Source organism: Eulemur rufifrons, chromosome 19 (assembly GCF_041146395.1).
Source record: "Eulemur rufifrons isolate Redbay chromosome 19, OSU_ERuf_1, whole genome shotgun sequence".
Lineage (NCBI taxonomy): Eukaryota > Metazoa > Chordata > Mammalia > Primates > Lemuridae > Eulemur > Eulemur rufifrons.
In genome coordinates this window covers 41,519,493-41,537,828 of record NC_091001.1, presented here as the reverse complement: position 1 = coordinate 41,537,828, position 18,336 = coordinate 41,519,493, and the positions used below count along the sequence as shown (strand labels likewise).

At 38.4% G+C, this 18,336-nt stretch overlaps 1 protein-coding gene across 1 annotated transcript in view; it reads left to right on the top strand.

Moving 5' to 3' along the window:
* EIF5B (eukaryotic translation initiation factor 5B) overlaps nt 1–18,336 on the top strand; it is a 62,796-nt gene extending 44,460 nt beyond the window's left edge. Inside the window, exons 11-24 of the mRNA XM_069494704.1 lie at nt 2,074–2,181; nt 2,369–2,479; nt 4,333–4,400; nt 4,974–5,115; nt 9,205–9,336; nt 9,734–9,916; nt 10,048–10,209; nt 12,022–12,153; nt 13,134–13,265; nt 13,374–13,450; nt 13,554–13,718; nt 15,633–15,771; nt 17,711–17,872; nt 18,226–18,336. Coding sequence (XP_069350805.1) covers nt 2,074–2,181; nt 2,369–2,479; nt 4,333–4,400; nt 4,974–5,115; nt 9,205–9,336; nt 9,734–9,916; nt 10,048–10,209; nt 12,022–12,153; nt 13,134–13,265; nt 13,374–13,450; nt 13,554–13,718; nt 15,633–15,771; nt 17,711–17,872; nt 18,226–18,333 — 1,821 coding nt within the window. The 3' untranslated portion in view covers nt 18,334–18,336. The remainder of the gene's footprint in view (nt 1–2,073; nt 2,182–2,368; nt 2,480–4,332; nt 4,401–4,973; nt 5,116–9,204; nt 9,337–9,733; nt 9,917–10,047; nt 10,210–12,021; nt 12,154–13,133; nt 13,266–13,373; nt 13,451–13,553; nt 13,719–15,632; nt 15,772–17,710; nt 17,873–18,225) is intronic.

The following is an 18,336-nucleotide window of genomic DNA, read 5'->3' as shown; positions in this document are numbered from 1 at the left end:
TCAGACTAAAGCTTCACATGCTTCCATCGCTCCTACTGAGGGGCAGATTTTATTGAATTATGTGTTTCTCAATTTGTTGTTATATGCCTTTGGCCAATTTCTAGAGTCTTTAAGTGGTTGCTTTTGACCATTTTTTCCAGGTTTATAATTTCTTTTTGGGGAGTAGATTTGCTGAGCTCCTCATTCTGTCTTTCAAGAAGCCCTGTCTCAACATGTTTATTAACAGCTATATTTTGTATTCCATTTTATAGAAGGATCCAAATTTAACTTTGTATTATTGTGGTTGGGCTACCATAACAAAATACCAAAGACCGGGTGTCTTAAACAGCAAAAATTTATTTTCTTACAGTTTTTGAGGTTAGAAGTTCAAGATCATGGTGCCAGGGTTGGTTTCTGATGAGGGCTTTCTTACCTGGCATGCAGACACTTGCTTTCTTGCTATGGCCTCACATGGCCTTTCCTCTGTGCATATGTGGAGAGAGAGAGTGATCTCTGGTGTCACTTCCTCCTCTTTATAAGGATGCCACTCCTGTAGGACTAAGCCCCTACCCTTATAATCTCATTTAATCTTAGTTACCTTCTGAAAGGCCCTATCCCCAAATGCAGTCACATTGGGAATTAGGACTTCAGGGTATGAATTTTGGGAAAAGGTTCAGTCCATAACAAACTTCATGGATCCCAAACCTTGCTAATTATGATTTTCTGAAATACACTCCAGACTCCTGGGTCAGAATCTCCATTTTGGAGAGGGGTCTCTACCTAGATGATTCAGATAGGTATAAACTCTGGGGTTTTGGAAGCTCATTGAGAAATCCCCCAACTAAAGAACATAAAGTAGTTATAAATTTTCACTGTTGTAAACAATACTGAAGTGAACAAACACTGTAGTGTGTAGTGTATGTACATGTTTGTGCATTTGTCCTGTCATTGGCTTCAGTATAAATACCTAGAGGTAGAATTTCTGAGTTGAAGTCTGTACTTCATTGCACTCCAGAAGATTTTAACACTTCACCAAGTGTGGGAAAGAGATAATTTTCAAACCATATCAAATCCTAACTAAAGTCATGATGTTAGATTTTGAGTTGTACATACTGTGAGGTTGTATACTACTCTTCGCTAGTAAATAAATCCTACTTTGTGCTCATCACTTAACATCTCCCTTCTGACATTCGAAAAACTTCTTTAGTCCAGTTACTACAGAAAAATCTAGTGTCTAGTGCTAGAAATGAAAGTAAAGAGCTCTTACAAAAATGGTTTTTAGATGGAAAATAGTTTCGTAAATGACATTACTCCACAGTTTTGATGAAAAAGTCTATCTCATTTGAGTGCCAGTTTTACTGTACTTCAAAGGTTGTCATTTCAAAGAATTGTGCTGGCATGTGTTTTTGTTTGGTCCTCAGAAAGCTGAAGTATTTAGGTAAATGCTACAAAGAAACACATTGTGGTTCAAGGCAAAACTGTCTCACACTTATTGCCTCCATGGAAGTGTGGTAGTGCCTTGGAAATGCAGGAAATGTCTTTTTTAAGCTAAAGGCTTATTTAAGCTAAGGCTTAAATAAGCACTCTCAGCATTGGGAGATTTTATAACATTTGTACATTGGACAGAAGTGTGAAATAAATTGCTTTAAAAAATTTTTACAATTCTTAGGTTTCAGTGAATTTTAAAAAATATAACAGTTTAACTCTTTTTATATAAGCTCTCACATAAATTTAGGGTTGTACTGTATACTCAGTATGATGGGATGATTGTTTCCTTTTCTATTCATTATATTCCATTAAAGTAGCTGTGTTCAGAAAGTTTGAGGTCACGCTTTACCCCATTCCTATTCACATTCAGCAGTAGTACTCTGAAATATAACCTAAACAGAGTTTTCCTTGTCCAAAGGTGCTATGATAGGAATTAGATTGTAAAGTTCACATTGTAAGATGCAATTTTATATGTAGTCAAATCAACAGAGAATTTTGATACAGGTTGTGGCATTCTCTTGCCAAGGCAAAATAATTTAAAAGAAAATAAGGATAGTGAGGATTTGAAATATTTAATTTTGTGATTTTTTCCCCCCCCATTTCTAGAAACGGCGACTTGAACATAGTAAAAATGTAAATACTGAAAAGCTGAGAGCCCCTGTTATCTGTGTACTTGGACATGTGGACACAGGGAAGACAAAAATTCTAGATAAAGTAAGAAAATATTGTATGTGTTTGTATAACTTTAAAAATAAGTGAATATTACTTTATATAAAATCTTTAAAGGCCCAAGGAACATATAGGAAATTGTTTATAATAAATATGTTGCTAATTTCTTATTGCTTTTGGTTCTCTCTTTCCCACATCAAAATACCAATCCGAATTTGCTGTGTTTTCACAGCTTCGTCACACACATGTTCAAGACGGTGAAGCAGGTGGTATCACACAGCAAATTGGGGCCACCAATGTTCCGCTTGAAGCTATTAATGAACAGACTAAGATGATTAAAAATGTAAGTACATTGTATTTCGTGTTTTAACCTCTCTCTGGTATAACACCTTATAAGTGCCATTCATTATATGTACTAGTTTGCCTATTTTGTTTTAGATATTACTTTTTAAGGACTAAAACATCCCATATTGTAGGGACCCTCACATTCCATTTCCTTCTCTCTCTCCCCCAGAGGCAACCACTATTCTGAAATTAAAGTAATCTCTACCTTTTAATGTGTTGCAAAATGTCCATACTCCAATTCTATCGTCCATTTTACTTTATTTATTGAATTGCTTCTATAGACTCATCTAACATAGAAACTGCCCAGACCTAGAAGTGGGCCTTGTATACAATCCCCCAGTTCTATTATCACAGAGCAGGCAAAAGTGGTAAATTTGGAACTGAGAAACAGTAAATTGAAAAACAAACAGAACATATAACATTTACATGCTGGTGTCTCCCTTAATTAGTTCTGCATGTAAAAAGAAACCTTGAGCTTGTCTCTCTAATTTTTGTTTTGTTCTAGATTGGGTTTTATAAAGCTCATTTTCTAGTAGTTTCCTAAGGAAGGAATTATGGGAATTAAGTTTTGTATATTGAAGAGTTATTTTATGGCCTTTATACTGGAATGTCAGTTGACTGCATATAAAATCCTTGGTTGACATTTTAAGTATCTTACATATCCAATTTCTTCTCACATAAAGTATTGCTGTTAAGTTTGATCATAAGCTGATTTTCATCTTATAAGGAATATGGTCATTTTGCATCCTGGTGTTGGTTATTCTGGGTCAGTTTTCTAGTTATATGGTATCATTACAATATACAGTTTTGAATCTTTATTTTAGGACAGTTTTCTTAAATTACAGCTTTTAAATTTTATAATTTAAAACTTATTTTTATGGTCTTTTAAATAGTATTTCTGTGTCTTGGTCATTGCAGGGTTCATAGCAGCTTATTCCGCCAGTTGCCAGAACTTGAACTCTTGTGGTTATTTTAGAACATAAAGAGCACGATTATTATTAGGCCTGTATTAAAGTTCTCAGGATAACCTTTATATCACAATTGAAATTACTTACTGTTTGCATTCAGTACACTGAAATGGAAATAATTATGGTACTCAATGAATGTTGATTTAAGACTACCAGAATACAGATTTGAAACTTTTTATATTAGAATCATTGTGACGTAGACCAGGAGATAAAATTTTGAGAAATCATTTGAGGATTAGCAGAGATTATGGTAAGCATAGTAAGAAAGTTGTGTGTGACATTTGTTGGTCATTGCTATTTTTTTTTTTACATTAAAAAGGTAATAAATGTCCAAATGGGTTCTGTTGTAATGTTTCCATTCATTTATGTGGTTGTGTCTAGAAAATCGAGCATTTATGACATTATTTCAATGTAGAAGGGTATGCACTTATCCTGTAACACTTTTGATCAGTGTGGTCAATTTTCTAGATAACATACTTTTGGGATGTTTTTGAGAGTTTAGAATTGCTTTAAAATTGGACCAAATACATTTTCCGAATACTGAGAACCACCTCTTGCATGTCAGGTTTTTATAATCTCAGATGATTGCTCTTTGTGTCACCACTTACTTAATAATCTGCTCAAACTTAGATAATATTACAGTTTTATGACATTAAGAAAGATATTTTCTCATTTCATTTTTTCCCCAAAACTCCTTTTGATATTAATGAAAATATTAACCGTTGTTCTTTGCTGATTAACTCACTGTTTTTAAAACTGTTCATATGGAAAAGGGAGTGGTGTTTTTTTTAAGTTTTTATGGCAGAAGAATTGTTTTTTTAAAGAAGCTTTTATTGTTCAACATGATGTCCTTAAGCTTTGCACTTTTCCCCGCTGTTTCTAGTTTGATAGAGAGAATGTACGGATTCCAGGAATGCTGATTATTGATACTCCTGGGCATGAGTCTTTCAGGTAAGGCCAGTTTGATTCTTTGATCATCAAGAAAATTGCTTGAAACCATTAAGTCTACAAGTTTACCGGAGTCATTAACCTTTTGGTAGTGATTTGGTCCCTGTAACTACCAAACCTTTTCTGTGCCTCATTGATTTAGTAGAAGTGTTTTATTTGGATACTTGTTTTTTTGTAGAGGGAAGTCTTTTCTGCCTTGAAAGAGCACCACGTTAATGTTGAATGCAGAGCATATTCTAATACATACTTGGCCTATTTCCTGTGAAGCCCATTACAGGTGGAATATCATACTGTTGTCTCTTGGCCATGTTCTTTAACACAGAACAACTTGGAGAGTAAAATGAGCAGAAATATTAGTTACTTCTAAAACTAACTCATCCCATCTGATGTTGATTCAGTGTGACTGTTAGAGGAGCATTTGGCAAGTTAAGGGCTAATGGTACTTGAACAGTTTGATGCATGTTCTTCATTTTGTTTGTTTTATTTTGGTTTTACAAAGAAAATAAAATTTTTAAGTTTAAGAGAAGCATTAATTTTAAGGTTTTCTATTTATAAATATTTCCCCCCTTTCAACAGTAATCTGAGAAACAGAGGAAGCTCTCTTTGCGATATTGCCATTTTAGTTGTTGATATTATGCATGGTTTGGAGCCCCAGACAATTGAATCTATCAACCTTCTCAAATCTAAGAAATGCCCCTTCATTGTTGCACTCAATAAGGTAAGCATTCCTTTTAAAGAATTTAATTGAGAAAATATGTTCCTTAAGTTTTCTGTGATTAAAAAAATGTGTAACATACAGGCATAACTTCATCATATTATGCTTTTGCTTTATTGTGCTTTGTAGATATCCCCCCCCTCCCCCGCCGCCGCCAACCACCATGTGCTCACTTCATGTCTCTCTGTCACATTTTGGTAATTCTTGCAATATTTCAACTTTTTCATTATTACTACCTCTGTTGTTATGATCAGTGATCGTTGTTAGTATTATAGTTAGTTTGGGACACTGCGAACTACACCCATATAAGGCAGCAAATTTAATCAATAAATGTTGTGTGTGTTCTGACTGCTCTACTGACCAATTGTTTCCTCATCTCTCTCCCTCTCCTCCGGCCTCCCTGTTCTCTGTCTGAGACACAACTGTATTGAAATTAGGTCAATTAATAACCATACAATGGCATCTAAGTGTTCAAGTGAAAGGAAGAGTCGCAGATCTCTCACTTTAAATCAAAAGCTAATAGTGATTAAGCTTAGTGGGGAAGGCATGTCAAAAACTGAGTTGGGCTGAAAGCAAGGCTGCTTCTGCCAAACAGCCATGTTGTGAATGCAAAGGAAAAGTTCTTGAAGGAAATTAAAAGTGACACTCCAGTGAACATGCAAATGATAAGAAAGTAACACAGCCTTATTGCTTGCTATGAAGAAAGTTTTAGTGGTCTGGATAGAAGATTAAACCTGCCACAACATTCCCTTAAGCCAAAGCCTAATCCAGAACAAGGGCCCTGACTCTCTTTAGTTCTATGAAGGCTGAGAGAGGTGAGGAAGCTGCAGAAGAAGAGTTTGGAGCTAGCAGAGGTTGGTTCTTGAGTTTTAAGGAAAGAAGCCATCTCTACAACATAAATGTATAAGGTGAAGCAGCAAGTCCTGATGGAGAAGCTGCAGCAAGTTATCCAGAAGATCTAGCCAAGATCATTGATGAAGATGGCTACACGTAACAACAGATTTTCAATGTAGAAACAGCCTTCTATTGAAAGAAGATGCATCTAAGACTTTCATAGCTAGAGAGGAGAAGTCAATACCTGGATTAAAAGGCTCCAAGGGAAGGCTGACTGTCTTATTAGGGGCTAATGCAGCTGGTGACTTTAAGTTGAAGCCATTGCTCATGTACCGTTCCAAAAATCCCCAGGGCCCTTAAGAATTATGCTAAATCTGCACTGCCTGTACTCTATAAATGGGACAACAAATCCTGGATGACAACACATCTGTTTGCAGCATGGTTTACTAAATATGTTAAGCCCGCTGGTAAGACCTGCTCAGAAAAAAAACATACCTTTTGAAATATTACTGCTCGTTTACAGTGCACCTGGTCACCCAAGAGCTCTGATGGAGATGCACAAGGAGATTAATGTTGTTTTTCACTCCTGCTAACACAACATCCAATCTGCAGCCCATGGATCAAGGAGATTTTGACTTCAATGAAGTCGTCGTCTTTAAGAAATGTACTTTACTTTGAGGCTGAGGTGGGAGGATTGCTTGAGGCCAGGAGTGAGAGACCAGCCTGGTCAACATAGTGAGAATCTGTCTTTGAAAAAAAATAAAAATAAATTAGCCTGTCATGGTGGTGTGTGACTGTAGTCCCAGCTACTCAGGAGGCTGAGGTGGGAGGATCACTGGACCCTAAGAGATTAAGGGTAAAGAGAGATATGTCCGCACCGCTATCCTCCAGCCTGTGCAACAGAGTGAGACCCTGTATCTAAAATAAAAATTTTTAAAAAGGAAGAAAAAAAGAAATGCATTTTGTAAGGCTATAGCTGCCATAGATATTGATTCATCCGATGGATCTGGGCAAAATAAATTGAAAACCTTCTGGAAAGGATTGACCATTCTAGCTGCCATTAAAAATATTTATGATTCATGAGAGGAGGCCCAAATATAACATTAACAGGAATTTGGAAAAAGTTGATTCCAACCACCATGGATGACTTTGACAGGTTTAAGTAAGACTTCAGTGGAGAAAGTCACTGCAGATGTGGTAGAAACAGCAAGAGAACTAGGATGAGAAGTGGAGCCTAAAGGTGGGACTGAATTGTTGCAATCTTAAGATAAAACTTTGATAGATGAGTTGCTTCTTATGAATGAGCAAAGAAAGTGGTTTCTTGAGGTGGAATCTACTTCTGGTGAAGACAATGTGAACAATTGAAATGACGAGAAAGGATTTAGAATAGTACATAAATTTATTTGATAAAGCAGTGGCAGGTTTTGAGAGGATTGACTCCAATTTTGAAAGAAGTTCTCTTGGGGCTTTGCATGGTGGCTCACACCTGTAATTTAGGAAGCTGAGGCAGGAGTATTGTTTGAGGCTAGGAGTTTGTGACCAGCTTGGGCAGCATCGAGACCAGGGACTCACTATGTTGCCCAAGCTGGTCTCAGATTACAGATGTGAGCCACCGTACTGAGCCAGTAATAAAGTCTTTTGAAATTAAGATATGCATATTGTTTTTTAGACATAATGGTATTTCACAGTTAATAGACCACAGTATAGTGTGAACATACGTGCAATGAGAAACCAAAAAGTTTGTATGACTTTATTGCGATACTCAGTTTATGTAGTGATCTGGAACTGAACCTGCAGTATCTCTGAGGTGCCTGTATAAGAAAGTATACTCCATTCTGAATGTACATGTTAATGTGTTTTGACAGCTTTATACATACATGTAACCACTGCCATTCAGGGGAGGGAAACCTGCAGCCTCAAGGCCACATGTGGCCCTCCACATCCTCAAGTGTGGCCCCTTGACTGAAACCAAACTTTACAGAACAAATCCTTTGGGCCACACTCCTCAAGGATCCAGAAGGCCACAGGTTCCCCACCCCGATATGGAATCATACAGTATGTAATCTTTTGAGTTTGGCTTTTTTTAAAATTCACGTTATTTAGCTTTATTCATGTTCCATGTATGATAGGTTTTTCGTTTTATTGCTGAGTAATATTTCATTATCTGGATAATACCACACTTTATTCATGTTTACCTGTTGAGTGTTCTGGTTAGTGTTCTGGTTTCTGTGCATTTCTGCCAATACTTTTGACCTACCTTTAGCATTCTAATAAGTGTTCAGTACTAAATGATTGTAGTTTAATTTGCGTTTCTACCATGACTAGTGGCTTGGAGCATCTTTTCATGCACTTGTGCTTATGGAGATGACAATTTGTCTATTTCTTTGAAGAATTATGTTCACAATCCTTTGCTATTTAATTCTTCTATCAGTTATATGTATTGCAGATATATTCTTGTAGTCTAGGACTTGGTTTTTCATTTTCTTAATCATATATTTTTAAGAGAACAAATTTCTAACTTTGGTGAAATTCAGTTTTTTTTATGACTTGTGTTTCTTGTGGTCTATGTAAGTAATCTTTTCCTACCCCAAGTCTGTTAAAAATTTTTCCAGTGTTTCTAGATGTTTGGTAAGTTTAGCTTTTACGTTGAGATTGATCATTTGTTTTTAGGTTTTTGTTTGTTTTTCTTGTTTTTCTTTTGAGATAGGGTCTCATTCTGTCCCCCAGGGTGGGGTGCTATGGCGCAATCATAGCTCACGGCAGCTTCAAACTCCTGGGCTCAAGTATTTCTCTCGCCTCAGCCTCCCAAGTAGCTGGGACTACAGGTGTATGCCACCATCCAAACATACAGGTGTAAATGTTTAATTTTTAAATTTTCTTCATATATAATTTTCTGTTGATGGTACTTGCCAGAATTAATCCTTGTTCCTGTCTACTATTTTACAAAACTCTTTTGGAATTCCAACAACATACGTTCATGTTCGTAGGATAATTCTAGGATCTTGTCTTTTGCAAACAAAGGGTAGCCACTTAGGAACTTGGAGGCTAACGAGGACAGCATGGTACCTCAGCAGTTTCTAATTTAAGAGGGGATGCAGTTAAGGAGTCTATAAGGGGCTTTTGGTATAATAAAGTATGTGAGTACTTCATACCCTTCCTTATTATATGATATGTGTTAGAAATTTCCTGGAGCTATTAATCTTAAATTCTTGAATGTCCTGAATTTTTTAGAGATATTTTATGAAAAAACTTTTTCAGATTGACAGGTTATATGATTGGAAAAAGAGTCCTGACTCTGATGTAGCTGCTACTTTAAAGAAGCAGAAAAAGAATACAAAAGATGAATTTGAGGAGCGAGCAAAGGCCATTATTGTGGAATTTGCACAGCAGGTAAGAAAGCTTTTCCTTCTTTATGAAGTCTGTCTCATAGAATATTTTTTCTTTTATTACATTATCTTTATAATGAAGTCAGCATTTTCATTAGGTTTTTTTCTCTATTGATGGCAATTAGTGTTTTTATTTTATCTGTTTTCTTTTTTAATATCAGAAAACTAACATTTCAGATCTCTCTTCAATCTGAATGTTTTAATTTAGAAAAGTAAATTGACTTAAAAACTACTTTTCTGTAATATAATTAATACCTACAAGATATACATAACCATTTTTAGAGTGTTTCTGAGGAGTTTCAGAATCATTAGTCATTTGCTCATCTAGCTTCTAGTTAGTCATGTCTGTTCCAGATATATCCTTTCACAACCTGGTGTTTTAGAATGATTTTTGTTTCTAGGGTTTGAATGCTGCTTTGTTTTATGAGAATAAAGATCCCCGCACTTTTGTGTCCTTGGTACCTACCTCTGCACATACTGGTGATGGCATGGGAAGTCTGATCTACCTTCTTGTTGAGTTAACGCAGACCATGCTGAGCAAAAGACTTGCACACTGTGAGGAGCTGAGAGCACAGGTGATGGAGGTAATGATCAGCTTTTCAGTTGATTGCCTTTTTGTTAATAGCAGGTTGCTTAGCTGGGGGATGTTTTAGACTTAATAAACATGGTGCATTGTATATATTTCTCTCTCTTTTCAATAATGTCTATCTGTTAGGTTAAAGCTCTCCCAGGGATGGGCACAACTATAGATGTTATATTGATCAATGGGCGTTTGAAGGAAGGAGATACAATCATTGTTCCTGGAGTAGAAGGGCCCATTGTAACTCAGATTCGCGGCCTTCTCCTACCTCCTCCTATGAAGGAATTACGAGTGAAGGTAAGCTGAGGTGGTAAGCATTGGCACGTGGGCACTTGGACAGTGCTCAGAAGTTCTGCTTAAAAGGTTGTTTTCTCACTCTGAAAGCTGTTTGACTTAATATACAGCACAGATGTCTCTCACCCCGTTTTATTTTAGATGTCATATAGGAGGGCCCATCTGTTACAGCGGAGATGTATGAAAGTACCTGTTTATTAGACTAGGCCTTTCCTAAAAATTAAACCACATTTTTTTGATTACACTGCTAACTACAGCTGACCCCTTAAATAACATAGGAGTTTAAGGGCACTGACCCCCTGAGTAGTCTAAAATCCATCTATAATTTTTGACTCCCCCAAAACCCTGCTAATAGCTTACTGTTGACCAGAAACCTTACCAATAACATAAATTGTCTGTTATCACATATTTGTCATGTGGCATGTATTATACTATATTCTTATAATAAAGTAAGCTAGGGAAAAGAAAGTATATTAAGAAAATCATGAGGAAGAGAAAGTATATTTACTATTTATTAAGTGGAAATGGATCATCATAAAGGTCTTTATCCCTGTCATCTGCACGTTGAGTAGGCTGAGGAGGAGGAGGAGAAGGAAGAGGAGGGGTTGGTTTTGCTGTTTCAGAGGTGGCACAGGCAGTAGCAGAAGGAAATCCGAGTGTAAGTGGACCCATGCAGTTCAAACCTGTGTTGTTCAAGGGTCAACTGTAGTTTTTCATTAGCATTTTAAATTTTGAAATAAGACATTTATACTGAAAAGTACACAAAATATAGAAGAAAACTTTAGCAGATTTTTAGGAAACAACCAGATGGAAAATTAGAACATCGCTGGCATGCTGCTTTCTTCCTGATTTTAGCTCCCTTCTCCTCCCTAAGAGTTAACCACAGTTGCATTTTTATGATAGTAACTAACATCCTCGCTTTTCTTTATAGTTTTCATATCTGAAAGTGCATCCCTAAAAAATATCTGTGGCCTTTATAGAAATGGAGTTATTTTTGGTGTGTACTTTTATATTTGGCTTCTTTTAGTAAGCAAGCAATTTTAAGATTTATGTTCCATTGTGTGACACTGTCACGATTTATCTGTTCTCCTGTTGATGGAAAATGTAAGCTGTCTCCAGTTTTTGATTTTTGCTATTACTGACGATGCTGCTGCTGTGGACATTCTTGTACACCTCTTAGTGCAGTTATTTCCCTCGGGTGTGATAGCTGGGAGTAAGCTGCTGAGTCATCACGTAGGCATCGTTCGTTCCAGTTTTCCTAGAGAAGGCCACTGCTGTCCACAGTGGGTGTAACCAGCTAGACTCTCAACTGCGGTATCTTAGTTTTCATTGTTCTACATCTTCACCAGCTCTTTGATGTCATATTTTAAAATTTTTGCCTTCTGATGAGTGTGTAGCTCATTGCTGTTTCAGTTTGCATTTGCCTAATTGTTAATATGGCTGGTCATAATTTTGTGTTTATTAGCCATTTATTTACTCCTTTGTGAAATGCACATTTTTTTCCCTGCATTGTCTTTCTTATAGATTTATGGGAGTTGTTTATATATTCAGGATATACTAGTCTATTGTTTGTGTGTGCTGCAGTATCTTCTACTTTGTGACTTGTCTTTTTACCTTTTCTATGGTATTTTGAGAAATGGAAATACTTAATTTTTAATGTTGGACTTATCACTCTTTTCTTTTGTGGTTATTGCTTTTTGAGTCTAGTTTAAGAAATCTTTCCCTAACCCAAGGTCATAAAGATATTGTCTCTTACGTCATCTCCTACTGCTAACCACTTTTCAAATGTGATAACAAATGTTTTTATCTCTGTAGAACCAGTATGAAAAGCATAAAGAAGTAGAAGCAGCTCAGGGGGTAAAGATTCTTGGAAAAGACCTGGAGAAAACATTAGCTGGTTTACCCCTCCTGGTGGCTTATAAAGAAGATGAAATCCCTGTTCTTAAGGTAAGTTCATTTAAAAATTTTTTTTTCTCCAAAGCTATTTTAATATTGGCGTGTCAACAGTGCACATGCTAGGAATGGGGACGAAAATAGGCACCTTTGTCTTTGTGAAATGTGTTGGCTGTTGGCCTCTTCGTAAACTTGATGCTTTTAAATTCAGTTTTCACAATCATAGGAATTGGCGTAAATATTTATGTACTCAAGAATTCTAAAATGTGCATTTTATTCAAATAAAAATGACTCAAAAGCTAGAAATTGTTTATTCATATTTTAGATACCCTAACAAATATGTTAGGGTAGCCAAACAGAACTAAAGAAAATCTTACTCGGTACTGGGAATCATTTTAAAGCCTGTTTGCCCATTTGTAGGAGCAGCTGGCCCAAGTCCAATGTAGTTTCACAAACACAGACTTTGAGCCATAATTTATTTGTTCACTTGCCAAAGAGAAAATAAAGCGTTTCTCAGAACATGGCTCTTGTGTGCTGGGGACACTTTTATTCTTAGGCAGCACTAAGTCATGCCATCAGGGAATCAGTTATCTCGGTGGCATTGACATGATTTTTTACTTATTTCTGGTCAAAATCTCTACTCCATCTCCAGAGGAGCAGTGATGGAGGAAAGAGTTGCTGAGATAATGAAATAACGGTATTTCCTAGTTAAAAGAGCCAAGGAGAGCTTTTGTGGTACCATAATACATTATATTTATGTGGTGCTTTTAACTTTTAAAAGATTATTCTGTGGAACAGAGGTTAAACATATTTCAAAGTTAGAAAACCTAAGACAGAGGTGAAGGGGGATATAGCTGGGGCCTAACCTCCAAATCTCCTCCACTTCCACACAGGTTCTTTAATACCTTGCTCTCTCCAAGCCTCAGTTTCTTATTTTCAGAAGTACTTAACCAAAGAGAGAAACACAGTGTAGTTCTAGGCTGCTAAGTATAGAGGTGTGTTGATAACTTTGTCAAATATCATTTCTTCTCAAGGATGAATTGATCCATGAGTTAAAGCAGACACTAAATGCTATCAAATTAGAAGAAAAGGGAGTCTACGTCCAGGCATCTACACTGGGGTCTTTGGAAGCTCTACTTGAATTTCTGAAAACATCAGAGGTGCCCGTAAGTAATTGTACCCAGCTCTACAAAAGTCAGTGGTGGTTGTGGTTTCTGGTACTGTTACTGTTACCTGATAGATGCACATAAACCTGGAAACTCCCTCTTTTACAGTATGCAGGAATTAACATTGGCCCAGTCCATAAAAAAGATGTTATGAAGGCTTCAGTGATGTTGGAACATGATCCTCAGTAAGTAATTCCTCTTCTGCTCTGAAGGCTTTCATGTTATTTACCTATCTTCTTTGATGTGCTTTTTTCATTGAATAATCTTTGATGTGTTTTAACCTTTCAGGTATGCAGTAATTTTGGCCTTTGATGTGAGAATTGAGCGAGATGCACAAGAAATGGCTGATAGTTTAGGAGTTAGAATTTTTAGTGCAGAAATTATTTATCATTTATTTGATGCCTTCACGAAATATAGACAAGACTATAAGAAACAGAAACAAGAAGAATTTAAGTAAGTTGCTGTTTTTATTTACTTTGGATCTTTGTTAATGAAATTATTTGAGAATTACTGAATCCCAGAAAGGGGTATAGACAACAGAAGTATAGCATTTATTCATCTACAAGAACCTGCATCCTGAAGTGTGCTGTGTTATAAACCGGGAACCCAACAAGCTGGGACATCCCAGCAGTATGCGAATAAGTCCTCTGTGGCCTTTCAGTTTATTAATTTTGAATTTGGCAGACTTGGGTCTCTTTAATGAGTTAGTAGTTGCTAAATTTGGGAGACTTTATCTTGCTGGAGTTGCTTATCTGTCATTGCTTGGATTAGGAGTAACAAAATTACAGTGTGGAAAATTAGGAAACAAGAAAGGGATTCTGTGGGAGTAAGTCCATTCCTCTAGCAAACCTTCCGCGTGCCCACAGTGCTGCAGGCGTTAGAGTGGTCAGCAGGGAATCGGGCCAGGCTCCCTTCTCGGAGTGCAGGGGCTCACTGTCACTGAGAGACAACTGACACCTGTGTGAGAAGTGAGGCTAAGTGCAAAACAGCAAAGTAAGGCAGGGAAGAGCCTAGATGAGGGGCTGTGAATGCTGCTGTGGTTGGGGAAGGCGTCCATCTCTTCAGGTCTGTCACTGGAGTAGCCATCTGAAGGACACACAGTTAGGTGGGGAGCGTGCAGGCAGAACAGCACTGTGAGGCAGGATGAGGTGAAAGGTGGAGGCGGCCACCCTGACCGACTGAGGCAGAGGAAACCAGAGGGATGGTAGTAGATGAGGTCAGAGAAGTTGGCAGGACTTGTATGGTGTATGATCCTGTAATCCATGGGAAGATTGAGCTTTTCCTCTGAGTTGTGTGAGAAGCCATTGCCAAGGTTGTATGGTCACAGTCAGACTGGTTAACTGTTACGCGACCATGGGTTGTGTTAGGGAGTCAATGACAAGAGCCTGTCAGGAGGCTGCCATTGTTCAGGCAGGAGGTTTGGTGGTTCAGACCAGTGACCACAGGGAGTGATCGCTCAGTTTGGGGGCTACATGTTTAAACTACAGCTGACTGATAAATACTAGGATTTAGACTAGGATATGTTCACTTTAGGTCATAAAACCTGAAGTGAGAAGAATTACATTTGATGAGGCAGAGTGCTAGAAACTATTAAAAGCACTCTAAGTGGTTTGATGCCTATATGGTCCCTCATACAGACTATACACGTGCCAGGTGAAGGCCGATAACAGGTACTACCATGGGGTGTGGCTGCAGGGTTTGATGTCTTCAGGGCCCAGAGTCAGCATTTTAGTTTGAGCACAAAATTCTCCTGTCATTCAGCTTCTTTTCGTGCTGGGGCTTTAAGAGAGAAGACTGTGAAGACTTGGGAAGCACTAGGAGGAGGAGAACATGAAGGAAGTGCCACAGGAGTCGGGTCCCCCTGGGTTGCAGTGCAGTGCCTCGCCCCCGTCCTGCAGCTTCTCAGGAAAGCTGCTTTCATCTAATGGGAGAAGCCTCATGTTCAAGCTGCATTTTTTTTTTTTTTTGAGACGAGAGTCTCACTCTGTTGCCCAGGCTAGAGTGCCATGGCGTCAGCCTAGCTCACAGCAACCTCAAACTCCCGGGCTTAAGCGATCCTCCTGCCTCAGCCTCCCGAGTGGCTGGGACTACAGGCATGTGTCACCATGCCCGGCTAATTTTTTCTATATATTTTTAGTTGGCCAGATAATTTCTTTCCAATTTTTTTTAGTAGAGACGGGGTCTCACTGTTGGTCAGGCTGGTCTCGAACTCTTGAGCTCAAACGATCCACCTGCCTCGGCCTCCCAGAGAGCTAGGATTACAGGTGTGAGCTGCCACTCCTGGCCCCCCCCACCTTTTTTTTTTTTTTTTTTATGTTTAAATGATGTTGTAAGTTTAGAAATTCCTGTTTTCTTTCTTCCTTTCAGGCACATAGCAGTATTTCCCTGCAAGATGAAAATCCTCCCTCAGTACATTTTCAATTCTCGAGATCCAATAGTGATGGGTGTGACTGTGGAAGCAGGTCAGGTGAAACAGGGGACACCCATGTGCGTCCCGAGCAAAAATGTAAGTTCCAGTTTTACTTCAAAAACAACTCGGTCATATTTGGTCATTTCTTAAAGCAGTAAGTGGTGGGGGAGGTCCAAGAGTGGTAGCAACACAACTGTGTGCCCGTAGTTCACAGTGGTGTTTTTTACATTTACCATGGTCTCTACCCTTTTAAATTTTTAAGTGGTCTTTACCTCAGTAGAAAAACAGAATGGTGGAAACAAAACTTTACAGCAGGCAGAGCTTGTCACCTTCTGTAATTCGTGCCTCAGGATTGATAGTTACCAGTGTTCCTTAGTGTGACGCCCAGCAATAATTCTGAGTACCTTATGACCTTCATTAACTGAAGCACTGAGATCAGGTGCAATTTTTTTTTTTTTGTTTTGTTTTTGAAAAGTTTTAACCCTAGGGAAAAGTTAAGAAATAGTATAATGAACACTCATATACCTTTCCCCTAGATCAGCATACTTAAGAAAAATTAACGTTATTTCAGTAATAATGCATAATTTGTAGTCCTCATCAACATTTCACTACTTTCCCCCAAGATGTCTTTGGTAACTCTACCCACTGATTTGGCCCTAGGTCCCTCAAGCTGCATTGCACTGGGGCTGTTCTGTGTTTGAGCCTCAGTCAAAAAAATTCCCCCTTTGTTTTTGAAGAGTCCAGCCTAGTTGTTTTGCTAATTATTTTTCCATTTGGATTTGTGTGTTTCTTCCCAACCAGAAAGCAGCAGGTTAGAGTTCCTGGCAGGGGACCTGCACAGGTGCTGGGTGTGCTCCTGCACCGCATAGGCAGTCTCCCTGCTGGAGATGCTGTCGTTCCCTGGGGAACGTGCTTACTTAGCTCCTGTCACCAGTAGAAAGACAAATATTTCTCGCTTTGTAATTACTAAATAATTCATGCAGTACTAGGAGTTCCTATGAATCTTGTTTCTCAGCAGCCTTTATCCCAATGGGTTAGTACCCGCCAGCAATCCTTGCCTAAATCAACTATTACATAAATGCTTACGAAAGTATGAACTCCCCATTCCCCATTTCTATAAAGACCTTTCTTCCCAATGATCTTTTTATTTTATTAAGTATCTTGTGGACTCAGTGTGTGTGGTGTTTTTTGATGTGTTACAATGTGTTACCATTATTCTTTTGATACTCACATTAATCCAGTGAGGTCACTGGGAGCCTGTTCAAGGTTGGTCTTGTATCTTTGCCACGTAGCACTCTGAGCATTTTTTTCTTTTCTGGTGCTGTGAGATGTGCTAGTGCTTTCCTTGCCCCAGACATGGTTCCTTTAATGGGAAACGGCACTTAGAAATTGTCATTGCTTCCTATACTATTTCAGTGGACCAAGCTAGGACATTTATTCACAGTAATTATTTTCTGTGTGGTTTTGGCCTTCTAAACCAAACGAAACCTCCCTGGTTTCACTTACTCTCCTGTATCTCTTTCTCTACAAGGCAGCCAAGGGGGATTCTATGCCAAACTCAGATCATGTCACTTGTGCTCACAACCTGTCATCCTTAAATTGCATGATGTGTCCCTGGCTCTGACTTGATCCCCACTGACTGCTTCATGCTCATTCCTGACTCAGAGCCTTTGTGTCTGCCAGACCCCTCCTGTCATGGCACCTGCTGTGTGAAAGGGTAGAGCAGAAATAGGAATCGACATTGGGTCAACAGGGCATTTTTAAAGTTTCACAAAGCACATCATCTCCTTTCATTCTTACAACCGTCTTGTGAAGGGCATAGGGCATGTGGTGGTGCCAGTCCTGGTTTACCAATGAGAAAGTTACACTGTAGAAAGTTACACTGTGAGATGTGAAGTGATAAATGCAGGATCATAAAACTGTCAAGGCTTTTAAAATGGGCTATTTTGCTCTAGTTCTTATTTAACCTATCCAGACATGCATGGCACCTGTGACAGGCATGAATTCCTCTGTATCCATTGTACTTATTTTACAGTTTGTTGACATTGGAATAGTAACAAGTATTGAAATAAACCATAAACAAGTGGATGTTGCAAAAAAAGGACAAGAAGTTTGTGTCAAAATAGAACCTATCCCTGGTGAATCACCCAAAATGTTTGGAAGGCATTTTGAAGCTACAGACATTCTTGTCAGTAAGGTAAGTATTTCAGCAGAAGAGTCACCCTTCTCTGGTTATCTGTACTCAGTAGCTCTGAGAGCTTAAATTTGAACTTGTAGAATCTGATGGGACTTGGGGCTTGATCTGTGGTAGGGCTTTGTCTGTTGAGGAAGGTGGTCCCTGAGTAGAACATCACTAACGGAGAAGGCCAGGAGGCCCTGTGCCTGATGTGCTTAACAGATGTGGTTTTGGGGATTCTGTTCCCTCAGGCAGGTAGGCCCTGCTTTTGTTATTTCTCCGTAAACTTGCTTTGTAATGAGTGGTGTTGGGCGGGAGCTTTCTTTGGCACCAGTTCCGTTCTGTTTACCCTGTTTGTGCCTCGGGCATTGCAGATCAGCCGACAGTCCATCGATGCACTCAAGGACTGGTTCAGAGATGAAATGCAAAAGAGTGACTGGCAGCTTATTGTGGAGCTGAAGAAAGTGTTTGAAATCATCTAATTT